The 14801-nt window shown below is 38.7% G+C and overlaps 2 protein-coding genes across 3 annotated transcripts in view; one reads left to right on the top strand and one right to left on the bottom strand.

The window, feature by feature from the left end:
- Window positions 1-381: 381 nt before the first annotated feature.
- On the bottom strand, window positions 382-3593 carry LOC145442747 (delta(24)-sterol reductase-like). The gene has a single exon (XM_080320731.1). It carries the CDS (start codon window positions 3556-3558, stop codon window positions 1987-1989), a length of 1572 nt encoding a protein of 523 aa, XP_080176857.1. The 5' UTR covers window positions 3559-3593; the 3' UTR covers window positions 382-1986.
- A 4037-nt stretch (window positions 3594-7630) lies between these two features.
- LOC145442740 (kinesin-like protein KIF15-A) overlaps window positions 7631-14801 on the top strand; it is a 34009-nt gene continuing 26838 nt past the window's right edge. The window contains exons 1-6 of one of the 2 annotated variants that reach the window (XR_013916146.1): window positions 7631-7807; window positions 8200-9890; window positions 10436-10512; window positions 10581-10716; window positions 11815-11997; window positions 13344-13461. Coding sequence is in view for 1 of the 2 variants with exons in the window: in XM_080320721.1 (XP_080176847.1) it covers window positions 9708-9890; window positions 10436-10512; window positions 10581-10716; window positions 11815-11997; window positions 13344-13461 (697 nt within the window). In the remaining variant the exon portion in view is untranslated. The remainder of the gene's footprint in view (window positions 7808-8199; window positions 9891-10435; window positions 10513-10580; window positions 10717-11814; window positions 11998-13343; window positions 13462-14801) is intronic. The other variant, XM_080320721.1, reaches the window with a different exon arrangement.

Below are 14801 nucleotides of genomic sequence, written 5' to 3'. Positions count from 1 at the left end.
TGTAACTGATTTTAGCTACAAAAAATCTAGATTCATGGACAAATACTTCTGCAGCTGATTTATCTAATGCTACGCAAATAGTGCCTGTCACAGCGGTTCTCAACGTTTTTTTAGACACACCCCCCTTTATGATAATGAAAAATTTCTCGCCCCCCTTATTGTCACATCACAAAATCCAACTGATTGTTTGATGGCATGGAAGGTTAGGACTGCTGATGAGAGAGAATTCAAAATTATGAAAATCGGTCTGTATATAGAGAAACACGCGTGAATTGAAGGTAAATCGCGCTCTATTTTCCAGTTGACCTTATCTTCGCGCCCCTCTTCAGATGCTTTCACGCCCTTCAGGTTGAGAACCAATGCTCTAGCATGATTAACAACTTATTGGGGTATTCAATAGAGTGCAAATCCTGTATTTTGCATCGCAAACATGAAAGGAACTGAACGCAATAAATCATTTCGAAGAAATATCGATCAACATCACGAGTTCAAAACCAAATGAAATTAGTGCTATAGGCATACCGTACGGTATATAACAATGAATTGAACTATGGTAAGTAGCAATCATTGGGTAGAGTGCACTAGACACGAAAATAACTCAAATGAAATAACCTACGCTACAACTAATATTCCGAGTAATAATCAAAATTATAGCAGTTAAAATCTACACCGAACTAAAGTACTGGCATAGTAAATGTAATTTAACCTGGAAGTTACTTTTGATGGGAAAGTGGTTTATGAAATAGCAAACTGCACATGATAGTATATTGAAAATCTCAACACAACGACACAAGAAAGGAGATGGGTAATACTGGGGCAAGTTTTTGTTGCAGTCAAATATCCGTGGAAAGTTGCATTATTTTTCACAAAAGTTGCATTTATGAACAGGTTCCACTGCAGAAAAACTCAGTGTTGGCGACTTTCAACAAAATCAATAGCCTGAAAACATAAACCCAATGAAAATATAATTTTCGGCGGTCTAGCCTGTAGTACGTCAAATCAGAAAGAGACCTCAAATTTAAAAACGACAGTGAAATAAACAAGCGATCTATTTACATATAGTGCCAAACATTTCCAGTAAAAAGTTAGTTGCATGAAAAATCGAAAAAAAACTTCCAAAAGTTGCATGAAAAAATGGAGAAAAGTTGCAATGTAAGATTCCTCCAAACAGCTTATAAAACACCATACTACATAACTTCTGAGTATTTAGGAAGCTGTAAAACATGTTGCAAAAACTTGCCCTAGTAATATCCTAAAATACTTTGTAATAAATGGAACAGTTGGACACTATCCTGAATTTCATATTTCTACATGCTGATTATGCCATTATAATAGTTGCAACATTCAATAAATGTATATATAATGGTTTAAATTCGGAATATTCTTCCCAAGAGGTAGTATGTGACTGTGTTCGAGAGTGACTTGTGTCCGAGTTCTAATTTATAGCTAGTATATCTTGCATAAAACTATTTTAGGAATCACATTTTTATCAGAAGTACACAGAGCACAGTAGGCTCATATCATTGATCAATCACATATATCTGCATGAACTCAAATTGCTTGAACGTGGGCCAAGATAATAGCTTTAATGAAACGCATTAAATTGATCCCCATTGCTATCACATTGGCTGTATCGGTATATAGTACAAAAACTGCAATAGAAAGTTTCTACAAGAAATAACGATTTTTAAAACTTTAGACACGATTTAAAACTGCAAGTACGATATCTACAGATCTGTAGTACAATCCTCCCACATCATAATTTCATGAAAATAATTGAAAAATACAAAATATGGCGCGTTTTGCGGTAGGCTATAACAATGCTTTGCAACAATCATTTCATTAATATTTCCTGATTATAAGTAAGGCAAGGCAAAAAAAGATTGTTTGTTTTGTTAGATTTGTAGGCTTAGAACCTGTAGCATTAGGGTTCATCATTGCCCATAAGATACAGTCTACATCCATAAACTCTTCACTTCATATGTATTACTTCTCCTTATGAACTTTATCGTAGATTTCAGGGAGTGCGATTTCACACATCGGAAGTGATTTCTTCAGCTTGTTATATAATGTGTGGTCGAACATCTCAAAGAATTCTTCGCGTGACATATAACTGTCAGCGTATAACATTTGAAATCCTCCGAGCTTCATTGTCGCTTTTTCGATAGCACGGGTGCTTTTATAGCAACTAAATCCAGGGGCTTTTGGCTCACCGTAGGTACCCACATCGACATACATCTCTTCTTTACCAGACTTCGGGTGGACCATACCGGGATCATTAGGCAGCTTGAACGGGCAAAGCCATTGGGGATAAATTTCTATTTCTTTATGGAAAAATTCCAAGCAATCCCGAAGTCGAGATAATGGCGGAAGCATATCTTGAATGACCTGATGCTCTTCATAAAGTCGTTTTATTGTCTTCCCTTGGGTCAATTTAAGTAGAGATACTTTAGGTGGTACTAACCAGCCGAATAGTATCCGGAAAAAGATGTTGTTACCGAAAGGTATGATATCTTGCAATTCCCAAAATATGCTCCTGGTATGTCTATGGTAGTAGTCTCGTATCGGTATATATTCAACAGCAGCTCCTTTATGCAAAAACTTTTCAACATGTCGAAAAAACCATGGCTTGTACCATTTCCCGATTCGATTCAACTTATCAGCTTCGTAAAGGTCAACCATTCTTCCTGTCATGATAACAGCTGTGTTTTTGGAATACATCAACCCTTCGACAAAATCATTCTTTTCCGTTTCAAATGACTCCTTTGAGAATTTATCAATGATATCATCAAACGAGTGTACCGGCTCATATTTGATCTTTACATAACGTTTCGCAGGTACAATACGGATTTCAGCTGCAACCAAAAATCCTAATGTACCATAAGACCACGGTATGGCATAAAATAAATCCGAATTTTCATCCTTAGTGCATCTGACAAATGTACCATCAGCTAGTACAAGCTCATACGCAACACACACATGCTGCATTAAACCGTATTTGTGAGACGATGTCTCGATACCTGTTCCCATAATAAGACCACCGACTGTTAAATCATCCATTTCAGGCAGAACAGGCAATGTCCAGCCAGACGGAAGCAACAATTTTGATATCTGACCCATGGTAACTAGAGGCTCGGTACGTACTATTTTTCGTTTCACATCTACAGCCAGCACATCCATTAGATTGATATTAATTTTCTTCATGTTATCTTTGTACTTTCCCAACCTTGGTGATATAGTGGACCATCCAGGCCTGGCCGTACACATTTTTTGACCGGAACCGGTTTTGTGCCAATTTTTGACTTGCCTTTGAACTTCCGCCACCCTAGCATCGTGCTGTTTAGGAGCGCTGTTCAATTGAAATATAATCCAGAATCTCATGTACATGAAAATGTCGAAGAAAAACGAAGCCGGCAGCAGGAAGAAGCATACAAACACCCATCGATAGTAAATTAGAACGTATTCCAAGCCTTTGTTCTTGAGGTAGAGTAGGAATAATACAAGACATCCCAATGCACCACCAACCAAATAACTTCCAAATGAAGCGAGAAAATCCATTGGCTATATAGGTTGTACACGAAAATCTGAAATATATGTCATGGATTAGATTATGTAGAAAAAATAGAATTTAGGATAACAATAAGAATATAAGATAATATTATGATAAGAAATATTAGGAATAAATTAGAAATAAAAGTATCAAGACAAGTTCATGGTCAGAAGAAGGTAGGGTTAGCATATTTCGGAAATCTAAAAAGAGGACACTTTTTCAGAATTTTCAGACATGCAAAATCGGAAAAAAATGGTAAATTTTTCCCACTTTGAGGTCGGTTGACTAAGAAAAAAAAAAGGTCAACTTTCCACTCGGCTCCCGAAATACCCGCCGGAGCGGCGTCATTTACGACATCTCAGTCGAATTTTGCTATAAATATGACCAAAATTCTCAAAAAAGAGGACCAAATCTCAAAAATGAGGTCAAAAAGGCGTCCTCCGAGGTCAGTTTCAAAAACGTCAAAAAAGAGAACATATCCTCTTAAAAGAGGACGTATGGTTACGGTTGCCGGTGAACTCGGCCCTCGGTGAATTCGGCCCTCGAGTAATTTTGTATTAAAGCGTATTAACAACTATTAATACGAATTATTAAACTAATAATCATATTATCAAGTGATTTGTCAATATTGCACGGAGGTCAGGGCATGCGTAGATCATGCAGTCACGGCGTGATTGGATCACGGATTGCGTAAGCGCGGGAGATAACGCGACGCTCACATATCAACCACGCGTGGTCTGCTCGTTATTGCAACTGTAGGTTGGGGGTGGGGCATTAGGGTTGGGTAGGCGGGATATTAGGGTTGGGGGAGGATATTAGGATTGCGGGATATTAGGGTTGGTGGTTGGTTAGGGTTCAAGTTGGGGTTAAGGTATCCCAAGATTACGGTTAGGGGAGGAGGGACATTAGGGTTGGGGGAGGATATTAGGATTGCGGAATATTAGGGTTGGGGGTGGGGAATATTGAATATTAGGGTTGGTGGTGGGTTTGGGTTAAGGTATCCCAAGATTAGGGTTAGGGGAGGAGGGACATTAGGGTTGGGGGAGGGGGATATTAGGGTTGGAGGAGGAGGATATTAGGGTTGGTAGTGGGTTAGGGTATCCCAAGATTAGGGTTAGGGGAGGAGGGACATCAGGGTTGGGGGAGGGGGATATAAGGATTGGAGAAGGAGGATATTAGGGTTGGTAGTGGGTTAGGGTATCCCAAGATTAGGGTTAGGGGATGAGGGACATTAGGGTTGGGGGAGGGGGATATTCGGGTTGGAGAAGGAGGATATTAGGGTTGGTAGTGGGTTAGGGTATCCCGAGATTAGGGTTAGGGAAGGAGGGACATTAGGGTTGGGGGATATTAGGGTTGGTAGTGGGTTAGGGTATCCCAAGATTAGGGTTAGGGAAGGAGGGACATTAGGGTTGGGGGATATTAGGGTTGGAGGAGGGGGATATTAGGGTTGGTAGTGGGTTAGGGTCCAAGTTAGGGTTAGGGTATCCCAAGATTAGGGTGCCCTGACATGAATATCCCCAACCATTTCATTTATATTTTCGGAATCAGTGCGACAGTAGCTTTTGATCAAGACCAGATTCAGTAAATTCTGCCCTCTGGAAGATAACTTTTGAATTGCCAGAAATCCTACAGTCGCTGCCGCAAAATAATTCCGAAAATAGCCTCAGCGAAGCTGCAAAATCGGTCGTTGCCATTCCATGTTTACATTCGATTAATTCCAGTAACCAATCACAGTGAACCGGTAGCGTGCGTGGAGGAGTCTTCGATATCAGGCTCTCGCACTGCGAGATCTACCACGGCACGTGATTCTTCCCTATCTAAGATCGACCAATCACTTGATAATAATATTATTAGTTTAATAATTCGTATTAATAGTTGTTAATACGCTTGAATGCAAAATTTCCCGAGGGCCGAATTCACCGAGGGCCGAGTTAGTGAGGCCGAGTTCACCGAGGGCCAAGTTCACTGGTAATCATCGTCACCCTAGTGGGAATGTATATGAGTTTCAAGAGGATTGCTCTGGTCAAAACCCTATTGTTTTTGAAACCATACCGCTGAATTCGTCTCTTCAGATTGAATCTGCAATCGGAGCTTAACAAAACAACTTGAATATAAGACATTTAAATTGGCTACTGTACATTTTTCTAGTCAACACATATGTGTTCAGAGCTTATAATGGTGGATTCATGTCTTTTTATATTATATTATAATTCTCTACTTTATGTCATGCTAGAGAAATCGTACAACAATTAACAAATGCACGAATCGCTACAGTTACGGTACAGGTACCATATTTGGGATTGCAAAATATCAGCCAACTTTACAAGGATGACAGTACACTGTAAACTAGTGAAGACACAGAAATAAGAGTATTTATAACATATAAAAGACTGGGGAAAACCGCACATGGCGAGTCAATTTTGGTTCCCTCTGGCATCAGGCAGCGAGTTGCAATTATATAGGGATGAAAACAATGCAAGGATAAAACGTATTCAAGATATACCGGTAAAGGCATATGTATGGCAATGGCATATGTTTCTCAGAAGCAGAAGCGGCGAAAGATAAACGATCGATATCCTGGCGAACTTTGAACAAGGAATACCTGAAAGTTCGTCAAAATCCTGAACAATCCTATACGACATGCAATGCTTACACATTATCATCATGCGTCATGCCACTGTATTGCCGAATACAGACCTCGTCAAGGGTTTTCGCAATACTCATTTACACCCAATTAGGCTATTCCCCAATAAAATGACAGGCAATGACATTGCGGGACTTCCAAGAGCCCCAGAAGTTATCAATCAATTCATATACAGTACCTAGCTATGAAAGACATTATTCTTTCGTTCCTATACTACGATCGCAGAGACCCACCCATTACGTTATGTACGGTTGAGACACGAATGCAGATTGCATAACTCAGACAGCAGGAGCAGAGGGGCGTCAAGGCAACCAAGCTTGAAACTCGCTAATTTATTGGTGCATGCAATAATTTTCTTTGCAGATGCGGCAATGATTCAGATTCATACAACCATAGCAATTTACAACGTTGCTATGATACAACCGTGGCAATATAAAACTATTCATTCATTAACTTATTAATAATAATTTCACTAGTACGAAATAGCATAAAATTATAGTAGAAAGAAAACATAAAAAGTAGTCGAAACGACTTAACTTATATACTTCAATATCATATGAAAAATTGATGAATTATTTTAAACTATTACCATTTAAAATTTTAGCCTTGTGTCAAGCTGACAACAAGCTTAGGAAACCAGCTCACGGACCCAAAATCACTGAGCTTAACGCTCCATTGATCACAGATGTACGAAGTGGCGCGAAACCAAATCTTCGACTTCAGAACTCGGAATTGCTCTTTCTGCGTTTTCTCCATCTATATTTTTTCTTACCGAATAGATAAAATGACTGGACTAACTCGCGGTGCGTTTATAGTAATCGAGGGCCTTGACAGAACTGGGAAGTCAACGCAGTGTGGCCTTCTCGCAAAAGCTCTGAATAGTAATAATTGCCCAGCTAAAGTACTGAAGTTTCCGGACCGTACTACAACCATCGGGACAATGATCGACTCGTATCTTAAGAAAAGCTGTGATATCGACGACCGTGCGATACATCTTCTGTTTTCCGCCAACCGATGGGAAGCCAGTAACAGACTGACACAGGATTTAAAAAGCGGATTAACTTTGATTGTGGATCGATACGCATACTCTGGAGTAGCTTACAGTAGCGCAAAGCACGGAATGGATATTGATTGGTGCAAAATGTCTGATGTAGGCTTGCCAAAACCGGATGTTGTCATGTACATGAATTTACCAGCTGATGTGGCAGAACGGCGGTCGGGATTTGGGGATGAACGGTATGAGAAAAAAGAATTTCAGAAACGCGTGTTGCAGAATTTTTACAAACTTAACGATTCAAGTTATTGGGTATCGATTGATGCCAGTGGAACTGTTGATGAGGTTCACAGTAATATGCTTGCAATCGCGGAGGATATTGTGAAGGACGTGAAAAATAAAGAAATTGGAAAACTTTGGTCCGAATAGAAAACATCAATGGTGGTATCTTTGTAGCCTATTTTGTCAATATCGACAATGTCGCCAATTTAAAATTTCACGAATATTGCTAATGTCATGCGACCGACAATAAACAATGCTACTCGAGTAGCATCTATGCTGTCGGCAACAATCTGGACTCCACCAGGAAATATTTCATTTTTCCAATAGCAAGAGTATTGCATCAGTGCCGCTATGGAATCTCGGTCCTTTTTTTTAAATAAATCCTGTGTGACAGGAGCTTTTATCGCGTGACGGAGCCAACTTTGCGGCGTGACAAGCAAGGTTACTGATTTCAAATGACTGTGCTAACCCAGTGACAATAGATCAGATGCTAACGGTTAGCAACTGGCAAGGTGCAAGTACTTTACCGACAGTAATCAACAGATCCTGGCTTAAGGATTAGGTCAAAACATTATATACCACATACTAACTGGAATATAGCATTTGGGGTGGCTGAGAACATTGACGTTTTTTCATTTTTTTCATCAAAATCAACGACCCGTGACGGCGTGCAACTGGGGGGACCAAGTCGGAGTGATCCTGCGTGTTATTGACACCGATTCCATACAGGCATCAGTGTTGACTGTTGATGAAATATAGTTCCTGGAGCCTGGAGGGATCGAGATATATAGTAGGCGACATTGGTGCTGCTCAAGTAAAATAATAAAATAATTTGTGGTTGAGTAGAGATTGTTGCCAATATTGATATTATTTGAGTATAGTTGGTAACATACCGACATTGACGGCATACAAATCAAGACTTTTGACTGCCTCAAATCTCGCGAACAGTTTGCGGTAGGCCTACTGAAAATATATATCTTCTGGGAAATAGGGATTTATTTTGATCCAAAGTGGAAGTGGTGGCGACGTCACGCTCAACTTTCTGTTTAACTACGTAATTATTCTATGCAAGAATCCCTTCTGTCACGTGCAACTTATTGCCGAAAATAACCGTTGTTTCCAGTCTGGCCTATGATTAGAATTTGGCTTGCTGGCAATCGTATGTGGCGTGGTCACCCTTGAATTTTTCCCAAGTTTTAATCGATCATATTGGTTCCAAAATTACAGATAATATGTAGGCAGAAGGAATTCCTGAGCCTAAGCCATCTACTCGCCCTAGGTATTCGAAATTGGTGATATGACTGTTATTATACAAACTTCTTTTGGATTCTAGACCAGTTGCTGATGATTACCCCTGAGTTTTAGCTGAAAATATTTGGCTTTATATCAATATGAATATAATTATGATTATATATGTAGTTTAGTAGCCAAATAGTCGGGTCACTGAATGATTTGAATGAATACTAGTCTTCGCTCAAGATTTCAGAACAATGGTCCGACACAAGCTGCTTCATTTTAATGCTTGTCCACTCTTTCTTATCTTTTCATTTTATCGTAATCTTATGGTGTTTTGTGTTGAAAAATTTGTTAAAAAACTGAACTGAACCCCCTAAAACTTGCCCTCAGGCCTCAATGTTTAAAATCGTTGTTGGTACGAACAGTCGTGGCGAAGCAGTATAGTGCACTACAGACACGGTGCATCGCATGTAGACGAAGTTGAACAGTGTTTCACCGTGACTAAAGTTTCATGCGGTTATGATAATGATTAAAATAATAATAGCCTATAATACATGCAGTACATATCAATACATCTGTTAAGATAAAATCTGCATTGAATATTCTACATCAAATATTTTTAAATGATATCATTGTATTGAGACCTTGAAGACCTTGGGCCAATTTTTTCAAAATATTGGCTTGCGATGTGACGCAATTTAAACTCGCACAAATTTTCCTCAAAAAGGAAGCGTTAGAAATGTTGGTTCTAATTTTTTCCTTGTTGAATAAGCATGGTTGTATCACTCTTGGCCAAAGCAGCTAGGTACACATATAAATCCATCTTGAATCTTATTTCAAATCCCAAATCTGAGCATACTGCAATATCTGCCTTCCTCCTATCATTGTAACTCCGTCATCTTGTCTAAATATTTTATGTTTTCAAGCATGTAAGTTCGATGATTTCTCAATTTCAGCTTGAATATAGTGATAAAATACAGTTCAAAATCAAAATATAGTGGATGGTGACGTCAGATATGGAATCAGAGTCGAAAACTGATTGCATAAAGGTCTACGTGCGTGTCAGACCTTCTGAGGATGGTAATTGCTGCTTCGCTGTCAGATCGTCCAAGCAAATTGTATTCAGCGGCCAGAATCAGCGATCATTCGAATTCGATCACGTCGCAGATCAAGACACCACTCAGGTATGTATTCAACACTTTGTTACAAAATGTCTTCATCATAGTGAGTGGTCTGCTATGTAGCATGATAATTTATTTAATGGCCAGTATGAAATCATTTCCTTAGAGTAGAGTTTCATAAGGCACAGTACTTCTACTTTATCGTACCTAAAAGTGCTTTTGTATTTCTGTTTTTGAAGAATGTATTTGTAGTATACCGGGTAGGCAATTATCACAATTTCAATGATTGAGTAGGTCACCGACTTTGAGATCACACCCACTAAATCTAATGGGTTTCAGATCGAACACAAGACAGGATTGTCATTCCATCACATGTCACATAACTACTTGATCTAAAACAGAGACATTACGTTATACTGATGATATTTCTATAAATAGCTATAATATATTACAAGTACCGTAGGTCTTTGCTAGCATCTGGAATTGGCATCTTCAAATGTAGGAGATATCCTGTCATTGGTTAATGGTTTTCTATAAACAGCATTATATTCAATATTAAGTCATGTATAATTTATTGCAAACTGAGTAATTGACCATTGATTTTTCAGAGTTCTGTGTTTTCAAGCGTTGGAAGGCAAATTGTTGAAAGCTGCGTCGAAGGTTACAATGGAACAATTTTCGCATAGTAGGATGATTCTTGCAACATTCTTTTACGCTGAGAATTCTGTTATTAATGTGCGATATTACTTGCAGTGGGCAGACAGGCTCTGGCAAAACGTATACTATGCTTGGTCCAGGAGAAGGACAAAATGCTGATATGGACGTGAAAGGCTTGATACCGAGAAGTTTGGATTATCTCTTTGAATTGCTAAACAGAAAGAAAGCTATGGTAATATGAAATTGCTACTGCTGTAATTTATTTGTGAACCATACACAAACACAATGTTATTTTATTGTCAATATATTATAGTGTTATAGCAATGGGGCAATGAAAAAATGGCAATTTAGTTGTACTGCAAATACAAGCTCTCGTGTGATGTTGTCTAATTTGTGATTGCAGGAATTTTTGCTGTGGCTGTGAAACAAATTATATGACTATGATGTCACTAAAATGACCTAAAATATATCCACAGGATACCCTATCCGTAGCTCATCACAAGTAGATCTAGGTAAAATCGAGTACCTGGGTGATTGGTTGGAGTATCGCTCATTATCACGTCATACGAGTGTGTATGCACTTTTTATGCGACCACAATGAAATTAATTCCAGCTCTGCACCTCTTACAGATAATAATGTGGGTATATTTTCAACCATACCCATTTCATTACGCTTTGTGAAAATACTTCGGGTTTATCAAGATTTTAGCGACAAGATAGCGTAATGATTGGTACTGGTAGGTTGGGGGTTCAATCCCCGGCCAGGACAGACCAAAGACCTGATTAGTATCATTAGTGTTCATGACTTGGCGCTCAGCCTTACTGGGATGGCATGGAGAGGTGGTGCAAGATTTTCTGGACTTTCCTTGTCCGCAGGCATATACACATCACGCATTCATGGTATGCATATGCACACTTGCACGGATCGTGTGATCTATGACGAGTCGGAGTATATGTCGCAAAAACATCAACGACAAAAATATTCCTATTCAGATATATCGTTTCTACTAATGTGCATAGCTTTTTACTGCATGTTTTGAATGCTGTGATTTGGCCAATCGAGGTTTCAAGCCTTCCACGTTGGGAAAACTATGCTTCAAGTTGATTATATAACTCGCGGTGAAAGGGGGAGTGTAATTTCAATACTCGAAAAAATGTATCTCACTACTCAGCTAGAATTATCACAATTAATACTCAATTCGGGTTCTTGACCATTGTGGCCAGCTATGATTACAAGTCACAGCCTGTCAAGGCACTGCTAGTTTCTTTCAGCTTCCTCAATTCGATCACGATGTATTCCTGATGCCTGATCACCAATCCTGTTTGACAGCACGGCCAAAATTTTGAGTACCAATGCTGCGCTTCGTTTCTCGAAATCTACAACGAACAAGTGTACGATCTCCTCGACCAGTTTCACGTGAAGTCCATCGCTCTCCGCGAGAGCCAGATTCGCGGCGTCTATCCCGAAGGGATTATCGAGAGGAACGTTTCCAACAGTTACGAAGCCTGGAACGTGAGTGGAAGTTAAATGCTGGAATCCAACTTTTCCGGGATTTGCATTTGTTTTGCTGACTTTGTGATGTAGTTCTGTTTCTATGAGTGGAATTCAATGCCGGAACGCATTGCCTTGAACCAGACTTGTACAACTAGATCGTTCTGGTTGCATAATTAAACTTATGAGAGGAGTTCGTGTATCACCTAAAAATAGTACATTGAACGCTCTCTCATTCGAAATTTCATGCTGGTGACGTCATATTTTGTGATACGATTGTTGATATACAATGTTCTTTCCAATTCTCTACTAGTTGCTGACGATTACCCCTGACGAGTGTCAGCCGAAAATATTCGGGTTCATTTCAATATGAATATACTATTTAAACTTATGAGAGCAAAATGCCAGTAGTCTAATTCTAATCTAATTTATGAAATGTTTCTATGCTGTAATTTTAATTGTAATCTAGTTTCCGGTTTTCCTCAAGTGCTACAGTGGAAACTGCACAATTCAGGGTTGCAATGACTCGAGTCACGATTTTCTGATGACTCGACTTGACTCGAGTCATTTTTACAAAATATGGAAATGACTCGATATGGACTCGAGGCATTGCGCATGACTCGGACCAAGTCATACGACTCGAGACTCAGATGGTCAAGACCGACATTTCATTGTAATTTCGAAGAATAGTAAAGTAACCACCGTAGTGGGATTTCGTCTATTGGTACTGGTAATTGAAAATACGACCAAAACTGCTAAAAGTGAGGAAAATTAGTATATTATAAATGCGAACCATTCGATATCACCAAACAGGGTTATAAAAAGTGGGTTTAACATGAATTTAACGGAAACTGAGCAGTCAATATATATAATGGCTTGGACTGGGACTCGAGTCATAATACCATGACTCGGACTCGACCCTCTGCTTGATGACTCGGACTTGACTCGGTGGTGAATTGAAAATGGCTCGAGTCAAAACTATAAAAGGAAGATTTGACTTGTGACTCGGAGCCTTGTGACTTGGTTACAACCCTGGTACAATGCAAAACGAGTCACGCTTGGTGTAGCCTACAGACATTTGTCATTCTTCTCTGATTTGATTTGAAGTTAACTTCATTATTGTTGTATTTCCTAATTTGTTTCTTTTAAAGTCGAAATTTATTAAGTTTCCAACTTTTTGTAAATTCTAATTCTAATGTAATTTTGAAAAAATAACTGTAATTGTAATGTGATTTGTAAAAGCTGAGAATTCTAATTGGCCGAGCTCTGCCTTGAACATATTTCATACCAGCCATTTGCGTGAAGCCAGCTGACAACTTTTGTCTGTTGTGGCCTGCAAACTTTAGTCGTTACTCTTTCTTTAATAGGTTTTAGCGGAAGGCTGGAGAAATCGAAGAGTTAGTTCGACCGCTATGAACAGAGAGAGTTCTAGAAGTCACGCCGTTTTCACGCTAGCCGTGCAGACGAAGGAACACTCGGCCACAGGTTTGCATTTGTTATTCTTTGAATTAGAGAACATCCGAGGGTAGGTAGTAGTCATGACAGATCATATCATCATACCAGCTGTCATACATTGAAAATCAAGTTATTGACCACGCGTTAACGTAAAATCGAACGCAACCGCCATTCATTCAATTTTACTCGAACAATTTCTTGTTTTAAGATTGTGGTCCGGCAAATCTTCAAAAATACAAATTGGTGTTACAAATCTGTTTAGTGATATCGAATGGTTCGCATTGATAATATACTAATTTTCCTCACTTTTAGCAGTTTTTGGTCGCATTTTCAAGTACCATACCAATAGACGAAATTCCAATAGTGTGGTGACTTTGCTATTCTTCGAAATTACAATGAAACGTCGATCTTGGCCGTCTGAGTCTCGAGTCATATGACTTGGTTCGAGTCATGCGCAATGACTCGAGTCCAAATCGAGTCAATACACAGATTGACTCGAGTCGAGTCATTTCTGAATTTTGCGAAAATGACTCGAGTCATTATAACCCTGCTGTGAACTCTGTATTATGACATAATACGGAAATCTCAGTTCCAAATTTCTAAATCAATTGAAACTTTGATGTTTATATCACTCACTAATGGACAAGCGTCTGACTTCTAGCTTTTTGCAATTGGGATTTGAATCTGTAGTATACCGGTACTCAGCGATTGAAAACTACCTGTTTAGTGTATATCGTAGTAGAATAAGGGCTGTTCGAAAAAAAACTTTTCCTTTAGATTTCACTTGCTACTTGATAAAATTGTTACGTTGGTTAAAAAACGCTGCACAACAACTTGGCTCCATTCCAACCAGTAGAAGCGAGATTCTTGCAGTAGAAAGTTTTTAATTCATCATTAAAAACAAAAAAATAAAATTTCAAAATTTTTCGGCCGACCCCATAAAATTGTTGAAATGTCGGTAGAAAAATTTCTAATTCCATGATTTTATAATAAATAATTAGAGAGTTAGTCACCGTAAATACTATTTTATTCAAATCCAAATTTTTCTACTGCAATAACTTCGCTTCTAGTGGTTGGAATTGAGCCAAATTTGGTGTACATCATCTCTACTGATATTTCAACAATTTTATGGGGTCGGCCGAAAAATTTTGAAATTTTATTTTTTTGTGTTTTAATGATGAATTAAAAACTTTCTACTGCAAGAATCCCGCTTCTACTGGTTGGAATGGAGCCAAGTTGGTGTGCAGCGTTTTTTTAACCAACGTAACAATTTTATCAAGTAGCCAGTGAAATCTGAAGGAAAAGTTTTTTTTTTTAACAGCCCCTATTGTAGATTCGACCTTGTTTTTTAACGTCGCATAAAGGTTTTT

Source organism: Botryllus schlosseri, chromosome 7 (assembly GCF_051294905.1).
Source record: "Botryllus schlosseri isolate E-star chromosome 7, Bs_hap1, whole genome shotgun sequence".
In the NCBI taxonomy this organism is placed as follows: domain Eukaryota; kingdom Metazoa; phylum Chordata; class Ascidiacea; order Stolidobranchia; family Styelidae; genus Botryllus; species Botryllus schlosseri.
The sequence above is the reverse complement of the archived record's forward strand: the minus strand, read 5'-3'. Positions and strand labels throughout refer to the sequence as shown.

What these genes read in the sequence shown, in the direction of transcription:
- LOC145442747 (XM_080320731.1), bottom strand. Translation starts at nt 3,558, where the DNA reads ATGGATTTTCTCGCTTCATTTGGAAGTTATTTGGTTGGTGGTGCATTG.